At 39.2% G+C, this 21,389-nt stretch overlaps 2 protein-coding genes across 4 annotated transcripts in view; one reads left to right on the top strand and one right to left on the bottom strand.

Moving 5' to 3' along the window:
• Positions 1-577: 577 nt before the first annotated feature.
• Positions 578-5,045, bottom strand: LOC117300968 (chromatin accessibility complex protein 1-like). The gene is made up of 3 exons (XM_033784838.1): positions 4,916-5,045; positions 1,889-2,009; positions 578-1,355 (listed from the first exon to the last, which is right to left on the bottom strand). The coding sequence occupies exons 1-3, from the start codon at positions 5,036-5,038 to the stop codon at positions 1,288-1,290; spliced, it is 312 nt and encodes a 103-aa protein (XP_033640729.1). The 5' UTR covers positions 5,039-5,045; the 3' UTR covers positions 578-1,287.
• A 397-nt stretch (positions 5,046-5,442) lies between these two features.
• Positions 5,443-21,389, top strand: part of LOC117301000 (trafficking protein particle complex subunit 9-like) — a 36,486-nt gene continuing 20,539 nt past the window's right edge. For 2 of the 3 annotated variants that reach the window (XM_033784875.1, XM_033784874.1), the window contains exons 1-8: positions 5,443-5,600; positions 7,381-7,485; positions 14,829-15,061; positions 16,767-17,143; positions 17,474-17,619; positions 18,795-18,926; positions 19,839-19,957; positions 20,417-20,485. In XM_033784875.1, coding sequence (XP_033640766.1) covers positions 7,434-7,485; positions 14,829-15,061; positions 16,767-17,143; positions 17,474-17,619; positions 18,795-18,926; positions 19,839-19,957; positions 20,417-20,485 — 1,128 coding nt within the window. In that variant the 5' untranslated portion in view covers positions 5,443-5,600; positions 7,381-7,433. The remainder of the gene's footprint in view (positions 5,601-7,380; positions 7,486-14,828; positions 15,062-16,766; positions 17,144-17,473; positions 17,620-18,794; positions 18,927-19,838; positions 19,958-20,416; positions 20,486-21,389) is intronic. The other variant, XM_033784876.1, reaches the window with a different exon arrangement.

Below are 21,389 nucleotides of genomic sequence, written 5' to 3'. Positions count from 1 at the left end.
ACTGGCCGTCAACAATTACCAAAGGTGACTAGTGCCTTTAATAGATTTTATATTAAGAACCAGTATGTATTGATTGCGATAATGATAGTGGCATTCAATGCGCAATGACAGCTTCAGTTCTATCTTTACCGGCTTAAACTAACTGAGGTATTTGTGAATACACTTTCAAAGCCTTCGTTATTTATCAATAAAGAGAACTTTGCAACAAATAATTTATCTGTACACATTTTTATTCTTTTTTAGTGGTCTATTTGGGTAATTCTGTGATTATCAAATGAAAAACATTGTAATATCAGTTTGTAAAGATTGACATTATAGAGAGGACTAAAGCAAGCGTATAAACACAGACACAGATAACCCTTTTATCTTCATGCTGGAAGCGTTGCATTTGTGTTGGATTTTGTTTCGCAATCATAGGCTTTAGTTTACACACATGCTGGCATAGGTTTAGCGAGCAGAACAAATCACACTCGGCCCTCTCCCACATACTGTGGTCTGAAGGCCTGGTCACACAGGCCTCGATAACCAGAACGACAACGAGAATGTTAACAATACACACCCTTGATTGATTGAATGAGCGTGGGTGTATTCTGCCTGGAGCATTTCAACCAATAGAATTTGTTCTCTTTGCATTGTGATCGTTATCGTTTTCGATATTGCTGCAATGTGACCACAAACTACATGTAGGCCTTATGAGACCATTTTCAACTCCATTGGATGTATTGTTGACACAAAAGGCCGGCTTGACTCTATCGTTGGATGTCAGCTGCAGATGAATAATGTCCGGAGTGAGGCAGCCTATCCTTCAGGCTGGTACCCATGGATTCAAGGTGCTACAATCCATTTGAAAAAACTGCCAGTAGTCTTTACTTCTAGGGTGTGTTTTGAGGACCATGACTGGAAACAAGTTTCTAACGTAAAGTTTACAGACTGAGCTACACAAAAACCGGCCATAACTAGAAACAGTTTTATGACATAGGTACATCTCTTTGAAATTCATGTTCTTGAAATTTTATCAACATTGTTATAAGTGTTATTTCACTTTCAAAAGAATGCCATTGAAAGTTTTCTAAAGGTTTTAGAGTTTGCCATCTTAAAACCAAGCCTAACCGAGCCAACGCCTCGTCACCGCTGTTCATCACCGAACCTCGTGAAAACACTCAACCAATGACCAACGCTCAAACATGTTTCTGGTTTATAGGGTCGCCAAAACGCACTCCTCATCACAGCCTAACGAAAGGAAAGAGTACAAGTTCTTGGAATCACAAGTTAGTCCAAAGGAAGAAGCTATCTGCTGTCGTTATTCTCTAATGACTTGAGGTAGTCTCTTGCAAGAACCTTCTGGGGCAGAACATCTGAGGAGTCAAAAACATAAGGATGGTAATGTTACATGAGAGGAACGTGTCATTGTGTGCCAGGAAGAAAGATTTAGGGAAAGCGTCTACAGGCTCTTTCCTGGGCCCAATTTCATAGAGCTGCTTAAAGGCACTGGGCACTTTTGGTATGTACTCAAAATGATTGTTAGCATAAAAACTTATTTGGTAGACAACAATGGAGAGCTGTTGATAGAATAAAACATTGTGAGAAACGGCTCCCATCTCGCGTTATTTATACATTACATGTATGTTGGGATGTACAGGTATGTACACCAAGTGAGGATATTGGTCTTTGACAATTACCAAAGGTGTCCAGTGCCTGCTTAGCAGAAAAGAGCAGGATACCAGTCACAAATGGTGCATGTAACAAGGGTTTGGCTGGTAACCCTATTCTGGTAAGCACAATTTTGTTATGCTTAGCTTAGCTTCTTTTGTGCTTAAAAGCAGCTCTATGAAATTGACCCCAGCCTCTGGGGGTGTTAACTGTCTTCAGTCTTGGTTTATGTACTTGCCTGCAAGGAATTGGAATGCGATATCTTCTTCGACAGTCTGGGCTAGGTTGCCGTACACTACACTTGTCTTATTTTGACTCCGTTGGTATGACTGCTGGGCAATGTGTTCCACAAACAACTCCTTGAAAGAGGAAGACAGAGGAAAGAATAAAGAATAAAGCATACAGTAGAGCAGGCCTGGAATGACACGCAGGCCATGGCCTCTGTAGTGTTGCCCCTGGTGTTGGCCTACTCCTCACCTACATGTAGAACTATAATGACATTTGTTCCCCGAGAATGCAGACGATAGCAAACTGAACCGCATAGTTCTAGTAGTGTTGGCCTTGGTGCCCTTCAGAAGTTTCCCTTCGACTTTAAGAATGAAAATGACTTTGCCATTGTCTTTCACCAAGTCTTAGTTAGATTTTGTCATAATTACCAATCTAAGCTAATCGACGCATGTCGATTTAGAATCTAATTACTTACTGTCCTGATTTATTGACCAAACTTATGGCACTAGTCTGGGCATGACCACCTACTTTTAATTAGTATTTTGTTACAAAAACTGCATCATTCTAGTGGCTAGGAATCTAGACTAGTTACCTAGCAGGTAGTACTACTAGTACTAGAGTAGTGTAGTACTAGTAGTACTAGTGTCCTAATAGTACAATACTAGTGTAAATAGTACATTAGTACTACTAGATGCAGTTCTGTAACTCTACCACATTAAACTACAGTAGGGTGACTACACGTAGTAGTACTACGTTCAGTGTGGTAGAGTTATAGAACTGTAGTTTAGTGTGGTAGAGTTACAGAACTGCATCCTCCTGCAACTGCTGCCACCACATTTTCATTTATATTTTACAACATGTATGAAAACAAAAATCGGATCCAATTCTGATTTTCATTAATATTAGGCTAGCATAATTAAATGTTTAAATTAGTAAAACAAAATTACCGCTACTCAAACAAAAGTTAGTCATTTTTATTTAGTCCTTTTTGGGTAAACAAAAAATTGGGAAAACATTTATGGCACTACTTACTAACTGGCACTGGCACTGCGGTACATTCCCTATAAAAGCAGCACTTTAAAGGGAAGGAAGGTACACGTTTGGTATTAACTCAAAAAAAATATTAACTTAAAAACTGACTTGGTAACGAGTAGAGAGCTGCTGATACTAATTAGTATAAAACATTGTGGGAAGTGACTCCATCTGACTGAAGTAACATTGTTTTTGAGAAAGAGGTAATTTCTCTCTAAAAAAATATAATAAAAGACTTCTAGCTAGAAGTCTTTCCTATCTGAAAGCACACAAATTCATCCAACAAGGTTACGAGGGTGTTTTTTCTTTCATAATTTTCTCGCAACTTCAATAATGACCAATTTAGCCCAAAATTTTCACAGGCTTGTGATGGATTTTATGCTTATACCAACTCAACTGAACTTTGGGATACACCAACTGAACTTACCAAGAAGTGAGAACACTGGTCTAGATTCAGCTAGCCTTGGCCACACAAGTGGGGCTAGTCGTTGACAATTAATTACCAAACGTGTATCGTAGGAGGTCCTGTTTTCGAGGTGTCCCTAAAATCGTGGCAAATCTTTTACCTCTCTGTGTGCGATGTAAACAGTCCCTAGATAAAAATTGTGTGGTTTTGTTTGCCAAGCAAAGAGTCTCCTCTCCCTTGACCAAAACTTAGAAACACGTAAGGCTTCACTGGTCATTTGCACTTGTAAATGCAACAAGTTTGGTATTTTAGGCATTTCTACAAGGTACAAAAATATGTCATAATGTTGAGGCCATATAAAAATATTTGCCCGCCGAAAAAGTTTCATCAAACGCTATATTAATTCACAATTCATGATGATCAAAATCATGTGACTGAATGTTTTGCTGACAATCTTGAAAAATACCGAGGCTTAAAGAAGCCATGTGCCTTATATCATTTTCTAATATTTTTGGAGATTTTTATTTTGTAACCCTCGTATCAATACTATTATTAATATTAAAATTTAAACATCAGCTTGTTGATTTAATAATCACTGTTTATTTATACGCTTTATTATAAATATTAAGAAAAAAAAATAAATCAGATTTGGAAGCCAGTAATTATTCACACTTTTTAAAAATTTTTGCATGAATGGTAATTTAAAAAAATTAATAAAAAAATATTTTGAATAAAATGAAGGCAACTGCTGGCTATACAGTCATACACAGAGTCTCAAAGAACACTTGTAGTCACTGCAGATGTTTCTTCCATGTATGGCTTCACCGGGAAACCATACTTTCTCGTTTGCCGTGAAAACAGGAAAAACTCAAAACAAATGGGGCCAGTTGAAGTCATCGAAGATCGGTGGGAAAAGTTTCCGTATGGCGCCACCACTTTTTAATTCGAAATAAAATAATATAGATAGTATCTAATTTACCTGATTGATATATCCCTTTTTGTAAAAATGAGTGAAAAAGTGGTGGCGCCATACGGAAAGTTATCCAATCGGTGTGTGGTGTGAACATTTCAATGTCCATCAAGTTTTAATAGGCCTACATGTTTGCATACTTCATATTAACAAATGAAGATAATTTGGGCATCGGTTGATTGATATAATAATAATAATATATCATATGGCATCATTATTTTTTTCCCAATTCAAACTCAAAGAAAAAGGCATAAATAGCGTGAAAACTGGTAAGCAGAGGATACAGTGCCTTTAATTTTAAGTTTAATTAATAAATAGTCACTGAGTGATAGTATTATTTAGTAATACTAGTAGTTGTGTATCAAAGGATACGAACAGTGGCTTCAATTCAGTGTGCCTGTGTGTTGGGCGCAATCTTTAAAATTGAAAACATTTTCATCAAAGGAAACAAAGTTTGCGCCGTCACAGAATGGCACACACCGCGCGACATTGAAAAAAGGACAACTTCAAAGATTGCGCGCAACATCAATCAGCACGAAAGAACATTCTTGAGTTTCATAATTCAGTTTGGTAATTTTTGTTGTAATTGTCAACATCACAGACTTAATTTCATAAATTTGTATACATACCGTTGCCTTGGTTATCATAAATAATGACTCCTGTCCAATAACTGTCACATCTGGTGAACTTTTCATGATAGTTCGTATTCTTGCTACAGGCAAGAGCGTAAGTTTCGTTGATTTATCCGCCATTTTTTCAGTCTTGACGATACCAGACTTCTTTAGTTTTACCAGCCACGTAAAAACTACTATGTTTTCTACACAACCTGGGAAGTGTACCCGACTATTTGAAACCTAATTATGTTTTTTCTAAATTGTCTAAAACTGAAGAATTACTGATTATTTGAACCCCAAAATGAAAGCATGAGTAATTTCTTTCAGAATTTATCATAAGGGAAATGTTGGCTCTTATCTAAAAGTGGATTTTATTAAGTTTTTCAAGAACGGACACGGTAAATAATTTTTGGCAACCTCTTTCTCCGCTGATTAGCAATCGTTACCTCGACGTAGACAACGTGGAATAAAGTGTTAAATCCAAACACGGGGACGAGCGAATTGATCAAAGCGAGGTGAATTGAGGTCGAGAACGTAAACTACAGAAATTAGGGACTAAATCTGCACTAAAATAATTGGCTGTTTTTGGACTCCTAAGAATGTAGGCGTTCCCTTTAATCCCAGAACATCTGCAGTTAGATCACAGAATGTCTGCAACTACATATTCTACTCGTGATATCCATGTGTGAGAAACTTTGAGGTTTGTATGTTTTATTTTACTTCTGAATCTGAGGATCTGAGGATTACTTCTGAATCTGAGGATTTATTATGTTGTTGTGTGTAATTTTAAAATTCAGTTTTTATGCATGGTCTGTACATTTTGTGATGGTGTGTGCCATTCAGTATTATGATTTGCTATTTTCAGTGTCTGTATCATGCCACCACTTTTTCATTCTGTAAATAGTTTACCTCAACTCAATTATCATGATTTTATACATTTTATGTCCGGGTCCCTTTTCGTAAAACTGAGTGAAAAAGTGGTGGCCATGATGATACGGAAACTAAGTTATCCCAGTACTGTCTCTTGTTTTGTTTGTTTGTTTACATGGTTAAATGATTTCCCTGACACTGACAGAATTAGAAACAATTATCCGTTAAATCTTCTGCCTCATGCACAATGTCAACGAATAAGTGCCAGCAGGGAAAAGTTTCCGTATGGCGCCACCACTTTTTCATTCGAAATAAAATAATATAGTATCTAATTTACCTGATTGATATATCCCTTTTTGTAAAAATGAGTGAAAAAGTGGTGGCGCCATACGGAAAGTTATCCGCCAGCAGTGCCACTATACTTTTCCATGAAATTTTTAAAATGAGGTACCTAGTTATTTAATTCATTTTGGTCTTGGCTACCATAAATTTCTTAAAATTTAAACTACATTACCTATAGGCCTACTAATTGTACTTAATTGTGATGTTAGTTTTGCCATAGAGTTACTCTATGGTTTTGCAAAGAGTATAAATACATATATTTTTGTTTAACCCTGGTTACACCTCTGTACGAAACGAAAAGCATTATGTACTGTGTTTAACATAAAAGTCATATGATTATGAGTAATGTACTGCATACACAATGTACTCGTTACTCTCCAGAGTTGTGTGAACAAACATGAATGATTTGCCTGTGCTTTTTGCACACTTCTTGGGCCTAACTCAAGAAAGTACCGAGTATTTTGCTTTTCCGTTGCCTTGGTGGTATGAGGGTAGGAACACTCGTGATCATCATACATGTACATAAACTCATGGTTTCATTTTGGCATGTTGGATCAGTACGGCCATAAGTAACAACACTGAAAACAGTTGTTTCAAGCATCCTTGCCCAAACCAATCATAAAAAAAAACACTCTTACCAGGTCTGGAATTTCATGTACATGTAGACCTCGAAGGCCATAGCCTCTGTTGCCCCTGGTCTTGGACTTGGCGCCCCTTCAAAAGTTTCCTATAGACTAAGGTTTTCCAATGGTGCCCTTTAAAATGAAAATGGCCTTGCCCTCTCAAAGATGAAATGCCTGGCCTGCTGACCTAAATGTTTTTATTTCAGGCCAGGAGTATGATCTTTGAGAGGGCAAGGTCATTTTCATTTTGCAAAGGGCAATTACTTTGGAAAATATATTTTTTGAAGCGCCACCAAGGCCAAGACTAGGGCAAAAGAGAAAGAAAACCAACACCAGCCCTGCAGAAATTGAAGGCCATGCTAAACAACTGTTTTTTTAATAGCCTAGGCATTCATTTGGGGTTTGGGTCATAACAATGTTTAAACAAATTTGAAAATGTTATTTATCAAACTGTATTCTGAATGACTCCTTTGTTGAACCTCAAAGGCCGTCCGACCAAGGAACATGTACATGTACCCCTAACGTCATAAACATACACACAAGTAATCAGTGCTTAAGGTTTCTTGTTTAGATTAAAAGTAAGCCTATTACCCACTAATTTAATTTTTATCATAAAAATCTCTTGATCTGAAATGTGTTTCTCAGCCACAGAACTCCGGACGGCTAGCCAGTGCAGTTTAGCTCTAGATAAACTCTTCATGGCTGCTGTTAACCAGTCCCAAAATAAAAGGACTCCTGGTATAATAAAAGGCGAGTGGGTACCAGCTAAAACTCTCTTTTTATGTGTAGAGCTTGGTTGATCAGTTGGTTGTTTCCACTATCTCCAACAATCCATGCTTGTCATCAATCAACTTTAATAAACCATTCTAACAAAATCATTCCATCTTTTCACTACCATAGTCATAGTTTATATTGACCCCTTAATTGACACAGCTACTGCGGGTCTGTAAGCGTTGTTCTTTTTGGAATGGCAAGGGCACCGAGGCATTTTTGGGGGGTAAAGAGCACCCCATGAGGAAATTGTACATTTTTACTGTAGAGCATTTCAAAGGCAACAAGGCAGCTCCCAAAATGGCACAGTTTGGGATGTCATTAGACTTGTGGACAAGTCGTTAAATCGGCCCCACGTGCTGAGATAGTGCTCTCGCGAGATCACTGCTCTCGCGCGAACTGATGGCTCCCCGACACTTCGTACCTTTGCCACTTCGTACCCTGGACACTTCGTACCTTTCAAGGTACGAGGGGACTTTGGACACTTCATACCTTGGACACTTCGTACCTTCTTACAAGACACTTTGTACCTTCTCACGAGTCACTTCGTACCTTCTCACAAGACACTTCATACCTTCGTACTAATTCGGGGCTTCTGCATCGTTTATGATTATTTTGTGCTTTGTGATCGGATTATTATGAAATAAAAGCAAATCAAACCAACTGTTACTATTTTGTTGGGATCAAGAAGCCATTTTGACGATTGCGTGATTGTTAGACTTTAACATATTTGTAAAAAATATTGGCGGAAGATGTTGTCCTTGGCGGTAATTAACTTATACAAAATATTAATTTCACATTAAAAATGACATTCACATATTCAAACAAAAATTATAATTCATTAAGTATTATTAATTTTTATCTCAACGAACATTAAATTATTGAGGGATACACATTTTAATAAAGGTACAAAGTGACTCGGCCGAGCGTTCACCCAGTACATAGTGACCAATTAGGTTACAGTACGAAGTGTCCCGAAGGTACGAAGTTTCCAGGGTACGAAGTGGCAAAGGTACGAAGTGTCTGACATCCGAAATCGGGGAGCCATCAGTTGGCGCGAGAGCAGTTTTCTCGAGAGAAATCGGGGAGCCACCAGTTCGCGCGAGAGCAGTGATCTCGCGAGAGCACTAGCTCAGCGCGTGGGGCCGATTTAACGACTTGTCCACAAGTCTAGGATGTCATCTGATGCATCGGGCCAATGTATCTAGAGTGGATAATCATTGTTTTAGGGAAGGGTGCTTAGTTTACTCACATCCCTACTGTCTGGGTTGTATTTTTCAAGAAATGTGACTAACGGCAACAATAACATTGAGTGATTCTAACTAACATGAGAAGTGTGTGTTAAAATAGCCTCGCAAATTGTGAATTTTTGAATTTTGAATGCTTCATTAATCTTTATTGATTAAGTGCAGATTTGGCTTTTCAGTCGCCTTGTACATAATCATAACATTAACATCAACAAACTGTTAGTTACTTACAGAAAATAGTACTGTAATATTGTGTACAATGTATACTGTGCACAACTGTACATATTCATGTGCATCAGCATAAAAAGGATGCACAATAGATTTTTCTGTGGCAGTGACGCCAAAACTTCTTGACAACATTCATTATTACTACAACACTGTAGTTTTACATCTGATTGTAGATCACTGTACTGTAGAGATTGTGTAGACAATTGACTAGAATCATTCAAGACAATGTTCAGTCCATGCTTTGAATCTGTTGTTCACCAAGGGACACTAAAAACAGGCGCATGCGGCCAAACAGTTTCATTTGACAGCACTCGTATTGTTATTTATTTGTCTCTAGACCTCTAGTCAGCTAGTGACTACAAATGTACATATGTACAGTGTACCTTGCATGCAGTCCAGGTTAAGATAATGCAGAGGTGACTGATTGGCTAGTCTAATATGACATGAGTCACCCACTCTCTTCATCTCAGACACCTTATACATATATAATCTTAATAGATGTCTTCCCCAAACACTTGCTGGTATTTTTTGTTCATAAACATCACAAGAACTGGGCTAGACTGCCAAAAATATTCCCAAGTCCCGCAGTGGGAAATTGCAGGCTATGTTTTAGCCCAGTAAAGTGGTAAACTTGTTTCCCATCTAGTCAAGCTCAGCGAATGCTCAGAATACTGTGATCTGGTATGCATAGTGTATTGGTTGTTGTACGCATGTACCGGTACATGTAGCTAATGTGTACAATGTACACTGTACATGACAGAGCAAGGAAGAGATCCTAACAAGTTACAGTAGGGCCAATCTTAAAGGAACACGTTGCCTTGGATCGGACGAGTTCGTCTATAAAAAGCGCTTGTGACCGGTTTTTTTATGTAAAATGCATACAAATGGTTGGAAAGATGTTTTAAAAGTAGAATACAATGATCCACACAAGTTTGCCTCGAAATTGCGTGGTTTTCCTTTTACTTTGCGAACTAACATGATCGGCCATTTATAAATGGCCGACCGTGTTAGTCAACGAGGTAAAAGGAAAACCGTGCAATTTCGAGGCATGTTTGTGTGGATCATTGTATTCTACTTTTAAAACATCTTTCTACCCATAATATGCATTTTATAACAAACGGTTACAAACGCTTTTCAAAGACCAACTCGACCGATCCAAGGCAACGTGTTCCTTTAAGTTTTTAATAAATCCTAAAGAGTCAAAGGACTAGTCCTAAGTTCAAGGACTATCTTTGTGAAATTTACCCCAGAACAAATTAACATGCTTTACTTGAACAAGCACTAAGACATAGGTCAACGCCTTAAACACATTGGACACTATTGGTAATTGTCAGAGACCAGTCTTCTCACTTGGTGTATTTCAACATATAAGCATAAAATAACAAACCTGTGGAAATTTGAGCTCAATTGGTCATGAAAGTTGTGAGATAATAATGAAAGAAAAAACACCCTTGTCACACGAAGATCTGATGCATTGGCTATAATATGTGACAGACACTGTACACTGTACATGACAAGACATGAAGGTTACTTACCCATAGAGCAAGGAACAGATCCTAACATTAGTTAGGGCCAGTCTTAAGTCTTAACTCCTTATGAGTCCCAGGACTGGTCCTAAGTTACATGTAGGACTGTCTTTGTGAAATCGATCCCAGAACAAATTAAAGTGCACACTGTTTTTACTTTTAACAAGCACTAAGACATAGGCCTACGCCTTAAAGACACTGGACACTTTTTGTAATTGTCAAACACCAGTCTTCTCTCTTGGTGTATCTCAACAATATGCACAAAATAACAAACCCATTTATATGAAAATTTGAACATGATTGAACAAACACCCTTGTAACATGAAGTTGTGTGCTTTCAGATGCTTGATTTCAGGACCTCAAAATCTAATTCTGAGGTCTAAAAATCAAATTCGTGGAAAATTACTTCTTGCTAGACACTACGTTACTTCAGAGGGAGCCGTTTCTCACAATGTTTTATACTATCAACAGCTCTTCATTACTCGTTACCAATTATGCTAATGATTATTTTGAGTAATTACCAATAGTGTCCACTGCCTGTAACTGAAGATCTCGTCTGCTTTGTGGCATGTATGGGGATGTAGTTCATTACTCAATAGAATTAAAGGATTTTTATCAGACTCAAAGTTACAAATTTTTTTTTAAAACTTCACTTATTTTCGTTTGAAATATTACGGCAACATTGAGGTTTTATTATTCAATTGAAAAACACAAGACCGCTGGACTTTTGTATTCGTCGGTTTACTGGCCCAACACTGAAATCACTGGCCCTAGGCCTGTGGTCCAGTGCCAATTTCCAGCCCTATTTGTACATGGTTGTAGCTGTATACTCTGGGCCCAATTTCATAAAGCCTGTAAGCACACACATTTGCTTAGCATGAAATTTCTTCATTGATAAAAACAGGATTACCAACCAAATTTCCATGTGATTTTCAGGATTAAGCAAACAACATTTGAATACCAGTATCAAGCAATATGCAACAAATGAAAATTTTGTTGGTAATCCTGTTATTATCAAGGAAGGAATTTCTTGCTAAGCAAAACTTTGTGCTTACAGGCTTTATGAAATTGGGCCCTGGTAACTCTGTTAAATTTAATTTATTGTGTGATGACTTCTGGTGAATTCGGTCAATTGTTCATTCACCCTCAATGTTGTTTGCAGTTTTTATGAATATAAAATCTTTGGTGTGGGCTGTTAACTGGTATGTTTTTAAATGAATGAGGGAAGCAGAGTGCTAGTTCAGTCTAGCGCCCTCTTGTGGTTGATTGATCCTGACTTTTGTGTTAACATTTTTGTTTCTTGTGTTAAAGGCAGTGGACACTATTGGTAATTACTCAAAATAGTTATTAGCTCAAAATCTCACTTGGTCACAAGTAATGGGGAGAGGTGAATAGTATTAAACATTGTGAGAAACGGCTCCCTCTGAAGTGACAGTTTTCGAGAAAGAAGTATTTTCCATGAGTTTGATTTTCAGACCACAGAATTAGATTTTGAGGTCTCGAAATCAAGCAATCTGAAAGCACACAACTTCGTCTGACAAGGGTGTTTTTTCTTTCATAGTTGTCTCACAACGACCAATTTTCACAGGTTTGTTATTTCGTGCATATGTTGAGAGATACACCAAGTGAGAAGACTGGTCTTTGACATTTACCATTATAACACACCTCTTACTTGTTTTGTATTCTGGTTGGCTAAAACACGGTATATAGGCTAGTGATCGTGCGTGCGTGCTTTGCGGGAATAGTACCAGAGCGGGAAATAGTCTTTGAATAGTGCCAGCGGTAACAGCGCCCTCTCTTGACTTGAACCGTGAACAACAACTACAAAACTCCTTTTTCTGTTCTTATTTGACATTTTAAGATCGAGTTGTGTTGTAAAACACATTTACTGGCATAATTCGGTAACTAGTATACGTCTATTCCCCCTCGGGCCTGTGAGTGACCAGAAGAGGGGTCTATTTCCCTCGGGCTTCGGCCTCGGGAAATAGGTCGCTCTTCTGGTCACTCAAAGTCCCTTGTGGGAATAGACGTATACTAGTTACCTCGTTGCCAGTCAATATGTGTATAATAGTGTCCAGTGTCTTTAAAGCAAAAATATCAAAAGTACAAATAAAAGTATAAAGCATTTGATATTGTGAAGATGAAAAAGAAACTGTACAACAAGCCGTGTTGATTTTGGTGTTCATTGCAAGCTCAGAATCAAACCATGATTGCATGACCCCAAAATTGCAAACACATGCACTGTATGAGATGATTTAGGAAAAAACTATAGCAGTCATGGTAGTGCCCTACAATCATGACAATACATGTAAAATGTACATAATGTGTTTGTTTGTGAAAACATTTAATTTTTCTTCAACTGCTGCTTTGATCTAGTGATTAACATTGATTGACAAATCATTCTCTGTTATCTGGTCATGTCTGTAATCATAAATCATGCTTGTCGTTTGCAACATCCATTGCCGGGTTTACCCGATGCAATTTTCCATTACATTTACAATTCATATCAGGTCAGGTCTAAAAGATACAACACAGCTGAGTGTCATCAGCATTTAAAGTGCGCACACAAACATACCTATAGTATACGTACACTTGTATGTTGTAAGCGTCTGAAGTTCACATACACTATGCACTATGTGTGTGAACACAATGTTCATGATTACAATGTAAGATTACAATGTAAGTAGTTGTACATGTACGGTAATTCACAAAATGTCCATGATGACAATACATGATTACATTGTGTATAGGCGTGTATGTTCACTCTGGCAACCTGTCTGCTCAGAACTGCATGGGGTTATTGTGCAATTTGTATGAATTTCATCAAATTGCTTACAAGAAAATGTGCATATTTTTGAGCACCTGCTAAAATGGAATTTATTGAAACAAGTGTGGTCTTCGAAGCATTTGTTTGGCAAAAAGAAACATTCATTTACTTATTAAAACGGTTATTTGTTGATTTTGATTCGTTTTGTTCTCAAATTGATACACTCTCTTTAAAATGAGTAGGCCCCTATGAAATTTCACCTAATAACCTTAAATACAATGTAGGCCTATAGCACTGATCTGAGGAATTTTTCTTTGGACCTACCATTCCATCATAAATAAGCCATTTGCCGCAGCATACATTGATACTCTTTTGAAAGTTGCAATCAAGGCATTTATATCCATTTAGCTTTTTTCATGGTACGCTTCTGTAATGTTTCAAAGCAACTGATGCTGTTGATATACAATGATTTTGAACACAGAACACAGAAAAACCAGACTAGAGTGGGGCTTTAACCTGCAACCTCTGGATTTCAGTGCCGGCACTCTACAAGTTGAAGTCCTGCTCTTAGTAAACTTTTCTCTAGTGAGGTAGCGTGAACCAATTTATCCAGTCAGTTTCCCTTGTGGTTTATAATTTGATGGATAATTATTGGACACTTTGTTGTTGTCTTTTCAATAACAATCGTTCCTCCTGCATGCCAGGTCGTATCCGAATTGGCAGCTACATGTACATTACAGCTACATGTACAGCTACGGACTGTTGCTCAGGGTTGTTAAGGATGTCACACATGTATACTCGGACAACACATGATGATGCAGAAATCTAGCCGTAGCCAAAGCTGTAGCTCTCTATTCGGCCAAAGCCTCACTGTGTTTTTGTCCGTTGACAAACCGCTTGTCTAGTTGACTGAAGATTTCCAAGTTAGGAGTTAGTCCCCTCAAAGGTCAGCAACACTACTAATAGTATTAGTAAATTGCATGGCATCAGGCATGATATTTTGATTGTGGTACAAACATTGTTTGCAACTTTGTAGGACGTGTTTTTGAATCTACACGCTGGGGGAAACCCGGCGAAAAGGCAGTGGACACTATTTTTAATTACTCAGAACAATTATTAGCATGAAACCTTACATTGGGGAGAGGGTTGATGGTAAAAAACATTGTGAGAAACGGCTCCCTCTGAAGTGACGTAGTTTTCGAGAAAGAAGTAATTTTCCACGAATTTGATTTCAAGACCTCAAGTTTAGAATTTGAAGTCTCAAAATCAAGCATCTGAAAGCACAGAACTTCGTGTGACAAGGGTGTTTTTTCTTTCATCATTATCTCGCAACTTCGACGACCGATTGAGCTCAAATGTTCACAGGTTTGTTATTTTATGTATATATGTTGAGATACGCCAAGTGAGAAGACTGGTCTTTGACAATTACCAATAGTGTCCACTGTCTTTAAGCCAGTTGAATGCAATGAAAACTATAGTCGAGGGTTTGTTGTGATGATCGTGCTATATTCTTGAGTCATCTTAACAAAGTCTATTTTCCACATCACCCTCCAGGAATATCCAGTAAAGCCATGAGTATCGCCGACTACAACCAGAGGGCTGAGGACCACCAATGCCTGCTGGTACTCGTCAAGCCGATCATCCAACTCAAGACAAAGTTATACTCGCGCATCATCGACCGCGCAACGAGTGTGACGTACATCCAGCTACCGGACTCCAAGCGAAGTCTGTGGCTCAGATACAAGCAACACATGCACCTGGAGAATAATGATTGGGGAGAGTTTCAGGTAGGTACATGTAGCTCCTCCCCCGACGAAGTAATCTTGGAATCAAGGCATATGCACGGATTATTGTCCAGCCTCAATAACCATGGGCAGCGCGCCAAAACGCCCGCTAGCTTTGCGTTAAGCGGGTTCATACTTCCTGCGAATGCTATGCGATACGAATGTTGACGTCACAAATTCGCAACGATTAATTTGCAGCAGTTCGACTCTGTTCAACTCACTTGCGAATATTGGTGCGAAAGGAGGGTTGTGACGTCAAATTCACGTCAAATTTGCATCGCATTCGCATTCGCAGGGAGTATGAACCGGGATCGAGTCTGTTCTCTTATAACCCTGGGCAGGGAGCAGTATTGCCCGCTAGCGTTGTGTAAGTCTATTTTAGTTACCATGAGCATTGCGCAGTATTGCCCGCTAGCGTTGTGCAAGTCTATTCTAGTTACCATGAGCATTGCGCAGTATTGCCCGCTAGCGTTGTGTAAGTCTATTCTAGTTACCATGAGCATTGCGCAGTATTGCCCGCTAGCGTTGTGTAAGTCTATTCTAGTTACCATGAGCATTGCGTAGTATTGCCCGCTAGCGTTGTGTAAGTCTATTCTAGTTACCATGAGCATTGCGCAGTATTGCCCGCTAGCGTTGTGTAAGTCTATTCTAGTTACCATGAGCATTGCGCAGTATTGCCCGCTAGCGTTGTGTAAGTCTATTCTAGTTACCATGAGCATTGCGCAGTATTGCCCGCTAGCTTTATGTTTACCATGGGCAGTGCGCAGTATTGCCCGCTAGCGTTGTGTAAGTCTATTCTAGTTACCATGAGCATTGCGCAGTATTGCCCGCTAGCGTTGTGTAAGTCTATTATAGTTACCATGAGCATTGCGCAGTATTGCCCGCTAGCGTTGTGTAAGTCTATTCTAGTTACCATGAGCATTGCGCAGTATTGCCCGCTAGCGTTGTGTAAGTCTATTCTAGTTACCATGAGCATTGCGCAGTATTGCCCGCTAGCGTTGTGTAAGTCTATTCTAGTTACCATGAGCATTGCGCAGAATCGCCCGCTAGCTTTACGTTTACCATGGGCAGTGCGCAGTATCGCCCGTTAGATTTGAAAAAGTCTTTTCTTGTTGCCATGTGCACCGCGCTTTATCATGTTTATCGCCTGCTACAGCTTTTTGTAAGTATATTCTCGCTACCATGGGCAGGGCGCAGTATCGCCCGCTAGCTTTTGGTATTCTTGGTTCGTGGTTCGATTTCCAGCTTACTACAGACAGTTTTCAAAAGTAAGAAGAAAAGTGTGTTCTCTGTCGGGATATCATGTTACGTTACGTATGAGATAGTGATGTCTCGGACAAATACTACCGATGAAGGAGCATGTTATCCCTAAAGTTAGCCTGGAGTAACATGGAGGCTAGGGCCTCTGATGCCCGTTGGTCTCGACCTTAGTGCCCCTTCAAAAGTTTCCCTTGAAATGCTGTGGAGTCCGGTGTCCCTTGCTTTGGCTGCTGTATGCGCCATAGGATCTTGTAAACCCTTAGAAGGTGCTAAATAATTGGGTCTCAAAATTCATCACTGCAATAAACATATCTTTCTGAAAGTTTGTACATGTATATAATACTCAGCGCCTTAAGTACCTTGTTTGGTAGATACATGCGCTATACAAGAATTCCATATTATTACTATTATTATTACTGGACTAAGGAAATTTGTTTTCCCTCATTAGGCCCATAGGAGAGTGGCAGGGGTCATCTGCCTCGGCAAGGCATCATGCGACATTGAGCTCGCCACCATATATTCCAACTTTGAAACCCTTAAACAGACGTACCGCTACACGCTCTTTGACGCTCGCTGCTTCCTTTTCGGGATGACCCAAGCAGACGCGGAGAAGACCGCCTCTGGTAGCCGGCCCGACGTCATCTACTACTCGGGGTTCGACAACTGCGAGCAGTTGGAGGATCATGTGAAGGACTTTGCTTCATCGCTGTTCTGGGTGCTGGAATCTAAGAGGCTCGATCGGAAAAACGACAAGAGCGACAAGTTGCCGTTACTGATGGCACCCTTTGAGAGGAAAGACATGGTTGGAATCGATACAGAAACACGGTAGGTAGAACATTCATTTATTTATTTATTTCATTTATTTCGTTCACATTCAACAGCACAAAAGCGCAACCAACAGGATGAGTAGGACATACAGGTCATTAACAAAAACACCTGGTCCCAATTTCATAAAGCTGTTAGAGCAGAAAATACTGCTTGGCACATTCAAAGCTGTAAACAAATTTACAAGCTTTGAGCCATTTTGTTGACACATTTTCGTACAGTTTTTATGTACTACCTTGTACAATATCACACCCGCCAAAATTTAACAGTCCTCTATAATATCTTGCATCTCGTTTTAAATCACTCTTCAAATCTGTTTTGATTGGCCAGAACTTTCAAACGTAAAGTCCAGGGAAGAATGCGCAAACACTTGGCTGACCTGCACCTCTTGGCTGGGCTGACCCAGGAGGCCTACGGTCACTACCAGTCGGCGCTGGAAATATTACGAGGCGCAAATGACTGGCTGTGGATGGGAGGTACGTACAATGTAAAACTCTACTCTTTTTATATTGTCCTTAAAGACACTGGACACCTTGGGTAATTGTCATAGATCAGTCTTCCCACGTGTATCTCAACATATATGCACAAAATAATAAACCTGTGAAAACTTGAACTCAGTTGGTTGTCAAATGTGCGAGATAATAATGGAAGAAAAACACCCTTGTCACATGAAGCTTAATTTCGGGACCTCAAAATTTAATTCAAATATTTAAGTAGAAAATTAGTTCTTTCTCAAAAACTACGTTAGAGGGAGCCGTTTCTCACAAAGTTTTATACTAACAACAGCTCTCCATTGCTTGTTACCAAGTAAGGTTTTATGCTTACAATTATTTTGAGTAATTACCAATAGTGTACAGTGCCTTTAAAGTTGCGGGGTCAAACACTGTACTTTTGTGACAGCTCTGAAAAAAGATTGTGAAATGTTAACCACAAGCTGATAGGTCTGGAGTTTCTTTTGTCTGTATAGTGACCCTGTTGATTAGAAATCAAGAAAAGTAGGCCTATATGTGGGTCAATAAATTTGGGTCTCCAAAGATCCCTAAAAGGCGACTTTTGGAGATTCAAATATTCCTGGTGTTCATTTGTGAGTGCTGCGGCCTAAGATGCGGTTGGTACCCTCTATCCCTAGAGGGTTTTCCATTACAGCACCCAGGCTCTGGAATTCACTCTCTGAAAACCTCAGGGAAATCCATGACATCTCCATCTTTCAGCATCAACTTAAGACACACCTGTTCACACTTGCTTTCCCCAACACTTGAGAATTTTCCCTCTTTCCATCTTGACCGGCACCTTTGAATGGTTTTTCACCAGATTTAGCGCGCCTTTACAAATGCTGTGTTATTATTGTGTTATTATTGTCCTATCGCTAGACAGGACGGATGGAGTCGACGTTCTTGATGAAAATGAAATGACAGTTTTTCCCTTTGTCTCATCAAGTACTGTATTCAGCAGAAACTTTAAGGGCAGACTTATGACTTTTATTGTATTCTTGTAAGTTTTTTAGGGTTCGGCTACAAATTCTTAACAATTCACACAGTCATTTTCCAAGTGTGGTTATTACTTGGTGTTAATACTGTATACAACTTTACAACTTAAGATTTTAATACTTTTTAACTGAAAACTCTTTGCTATTTTTGTATCCTACCCTCAGCATGTTGGGAGGGTATGTGTGCTGCATCTATCATTCAAATGTACCCGCCCAAACCTAAGAGTGGCATCCCCCGGAATGCTTCGTTCAGCGGTGGCAACGCCCTCATTGGTGGAGAGAGGAAACACAGATCAGGTAAGAATAGTTGCTGCCACCCCCTCCTGTCTCATCCAAGGCCCCTGGTATGGGCTGATGAGCTCGGCCCATTTCTTGCTCAGGATGTAGTGATGCATTATGGTTAAATAGACCCTTCCCATCAAATATGCTTATTACATTCACACATGCATTCAGACCCTGTTGGTTGGCAAACGCCATAGAGATGTGCACTAAGCAGAACCTCAATCGCGTCTGCGTTATCAACCGTTAGCCAGCACGATGTTCCCTCATTTTGCCTTCCAAATTGTTAGTGTGCACATGCTATGTGTAATTTACATATTTGATTGGAAGAGTCTATTGATTGTATTACTTACTTGGGCACAATGCACTCAGTCACATCGTGTGCACAAGGTAATTATAAATGTTGATTTTAAGCTTGGGCGATATCGATTTATTTTATTCACGATATATCGCCGACAATATATCGCGATATTCGATATAATCGTGATTAATTAAATTTGACATCATCAGTCTTCAAACTCCAAGTGAAAGTTGTAGAAGAGACAGTCATAACATAAGAGAGGTGTTCTAATGACCTATTCTTCTGGTTTTACTCCAAACCTATGGGGTGCAAGATGTCTCAGCTAGCAAATACATCGCAATATTTATTCGATATCGCGATATATCGCGATTATCGCGATATATCGATATTTCGATTAAAACCAAATTCATCCGATATCGAAATCGTTTCCAAATTAATATCGCGATATTCGATAATATCGTGATATCGCCCAAGCTTAGTTGATTTCTTTATAGCTTAAATGGCTAATCAAGTTCAACACAGGAAAAGTTGGACAGATTAAAAGTTTAAAGTCTAGGGTTTAGGGATGGCATTCTTGTTCCCTGCAGTCTTAATGTCCAGTATTACAAGTTGATTTTGTCTCTCATCAGACTCCTTTGATGTTGCCAACGGTCTCCCTGACTTTGTCTCGGAGGAGCGACCCCGGAATTGCCTGTCCTCAGATGACATCATCGATAAATACAAAGAGGCCATCAGTCACTACAGTAAGGTGAGATTCACAGAGAGATGAAGTGACCGCTGAATTTTAGCACTCGACTAGTCGCGCCTCAAATAGTCCCGACTTCGACAGTAGTCGTAGCTTCGACACTAGTCGCGACTAATTTTTAATTCACAGGATGCATTGCAACATATTGTTTTGTGCAGGCGCAATATAGTAATATTCTTGCTGAAAGGATTGAAGGATTGTGTCAGCCATGTCTGATTGTGTTTTGTAAACAAATTATGTTTTTGTGAATAGTCGTGAACGACACAATTGGTTCACCAAACAGGTAGTCGCAACTATTTTTATAGTAGTCATTGCAACATGATTGACTGAGTAATTAAAAAACGGTAGTTGCGACTCAACCAAGCAATCAATAGTCGCGACTTCAACACTGGTCGCACTAGTTGCCCAGGCTTACTCAACGGACATGATAAACATTGAGTTTTGTTTTGTGTTTATTTACAGTACACCAATGCGGGTATTGTGGAGATGGAAGCTTGCATCAAGGCAACTCAGGTGCTCGTCCAACAAAAGGTCAGTACGTCTCTCTTATCTCAAATCTGTCTCTGGGGGATGTGAAAAGCAATCATACTTTTTTATGTGATGGGCTGTCATGTATAACTTATAACAGAGGGACCCGTTTCTCACAATGCTTTATACTATATCAACAGCTCTCCATTGCACATTACCAAGTGAGTTTTTATGCTATCAACTATTTTGAGTAATTACCAATAGTGTCCAGTGCCATTAACTTATACAGGCATGATAATTGTTCTCACTTTTTTTTCTCTTTCTGGTGTACCCTCAGAAAGGTCAGCAAAGGGGTTATTAAAAAAACCAATAAAATACATGGAAGCCTGTATCATATGTACAGGCTATCCTTTGCACTATTTTTTCCTACTTTTTTTCCTACAGCTAGATAGGTACAGTACTGTAAGTCTGTGACTGCCTGTTATAGGCACTGTACACGTTTGGTAATTGTCAAAGACCAGTGTTCACACTTGGTGTATCCCATCATAAGCATAAAATAACAAACCTGTGAAAATTTGGGCTCAATTGGTTGCGAGAAAATGATGAAAGAAGTCTTTTAATATTTTTGTGAGAAATTACATCTATCTCAAAAACTACGTTTCCCACATTGTTTTATATTATCAACAGCTCTCCAATGCTCGTTACCGAGTCAGTTTTTAAGTCAATATTTGTTTTGAGTAATTACCAAACGTGTACCTTTCCTTTAAGGCCGAGTCACACTGCAGCGATAACGAAAACGATAACGATCACGACGAAAAGAGAACGCATTCTTTTGGTTGAATTGCTCCACGCATAATACGCTCACGCTCATTCAACCAATAGAATGCGTTCTCTTTGCATCGTTCTCTGTATCGTTCTCGTTATCGCTGCAGTGGGACCGGGCCTTTACGAGGCCTTCATTGGAAAT

Source organism: Asterias rubens, chromosome 16 (assembly GCF_902459465.1).
Source record: "Asterias rubens chromosome 16, eAstRub1.3, whole genome shotgun sequence".
Taxonomy (NCBI): domain Eukaryota; kingdom Metazoa; phylum Echinodermata; class Asteroidea; order Forcipulatida; family Asteriidae; genus Asterias; species Asterias rubens.
The sequence above is the reverse complement of the archived record's forward strand: the minus strand, read 5'-3'. Positions and strand labels throughout refer to the sequence as shown.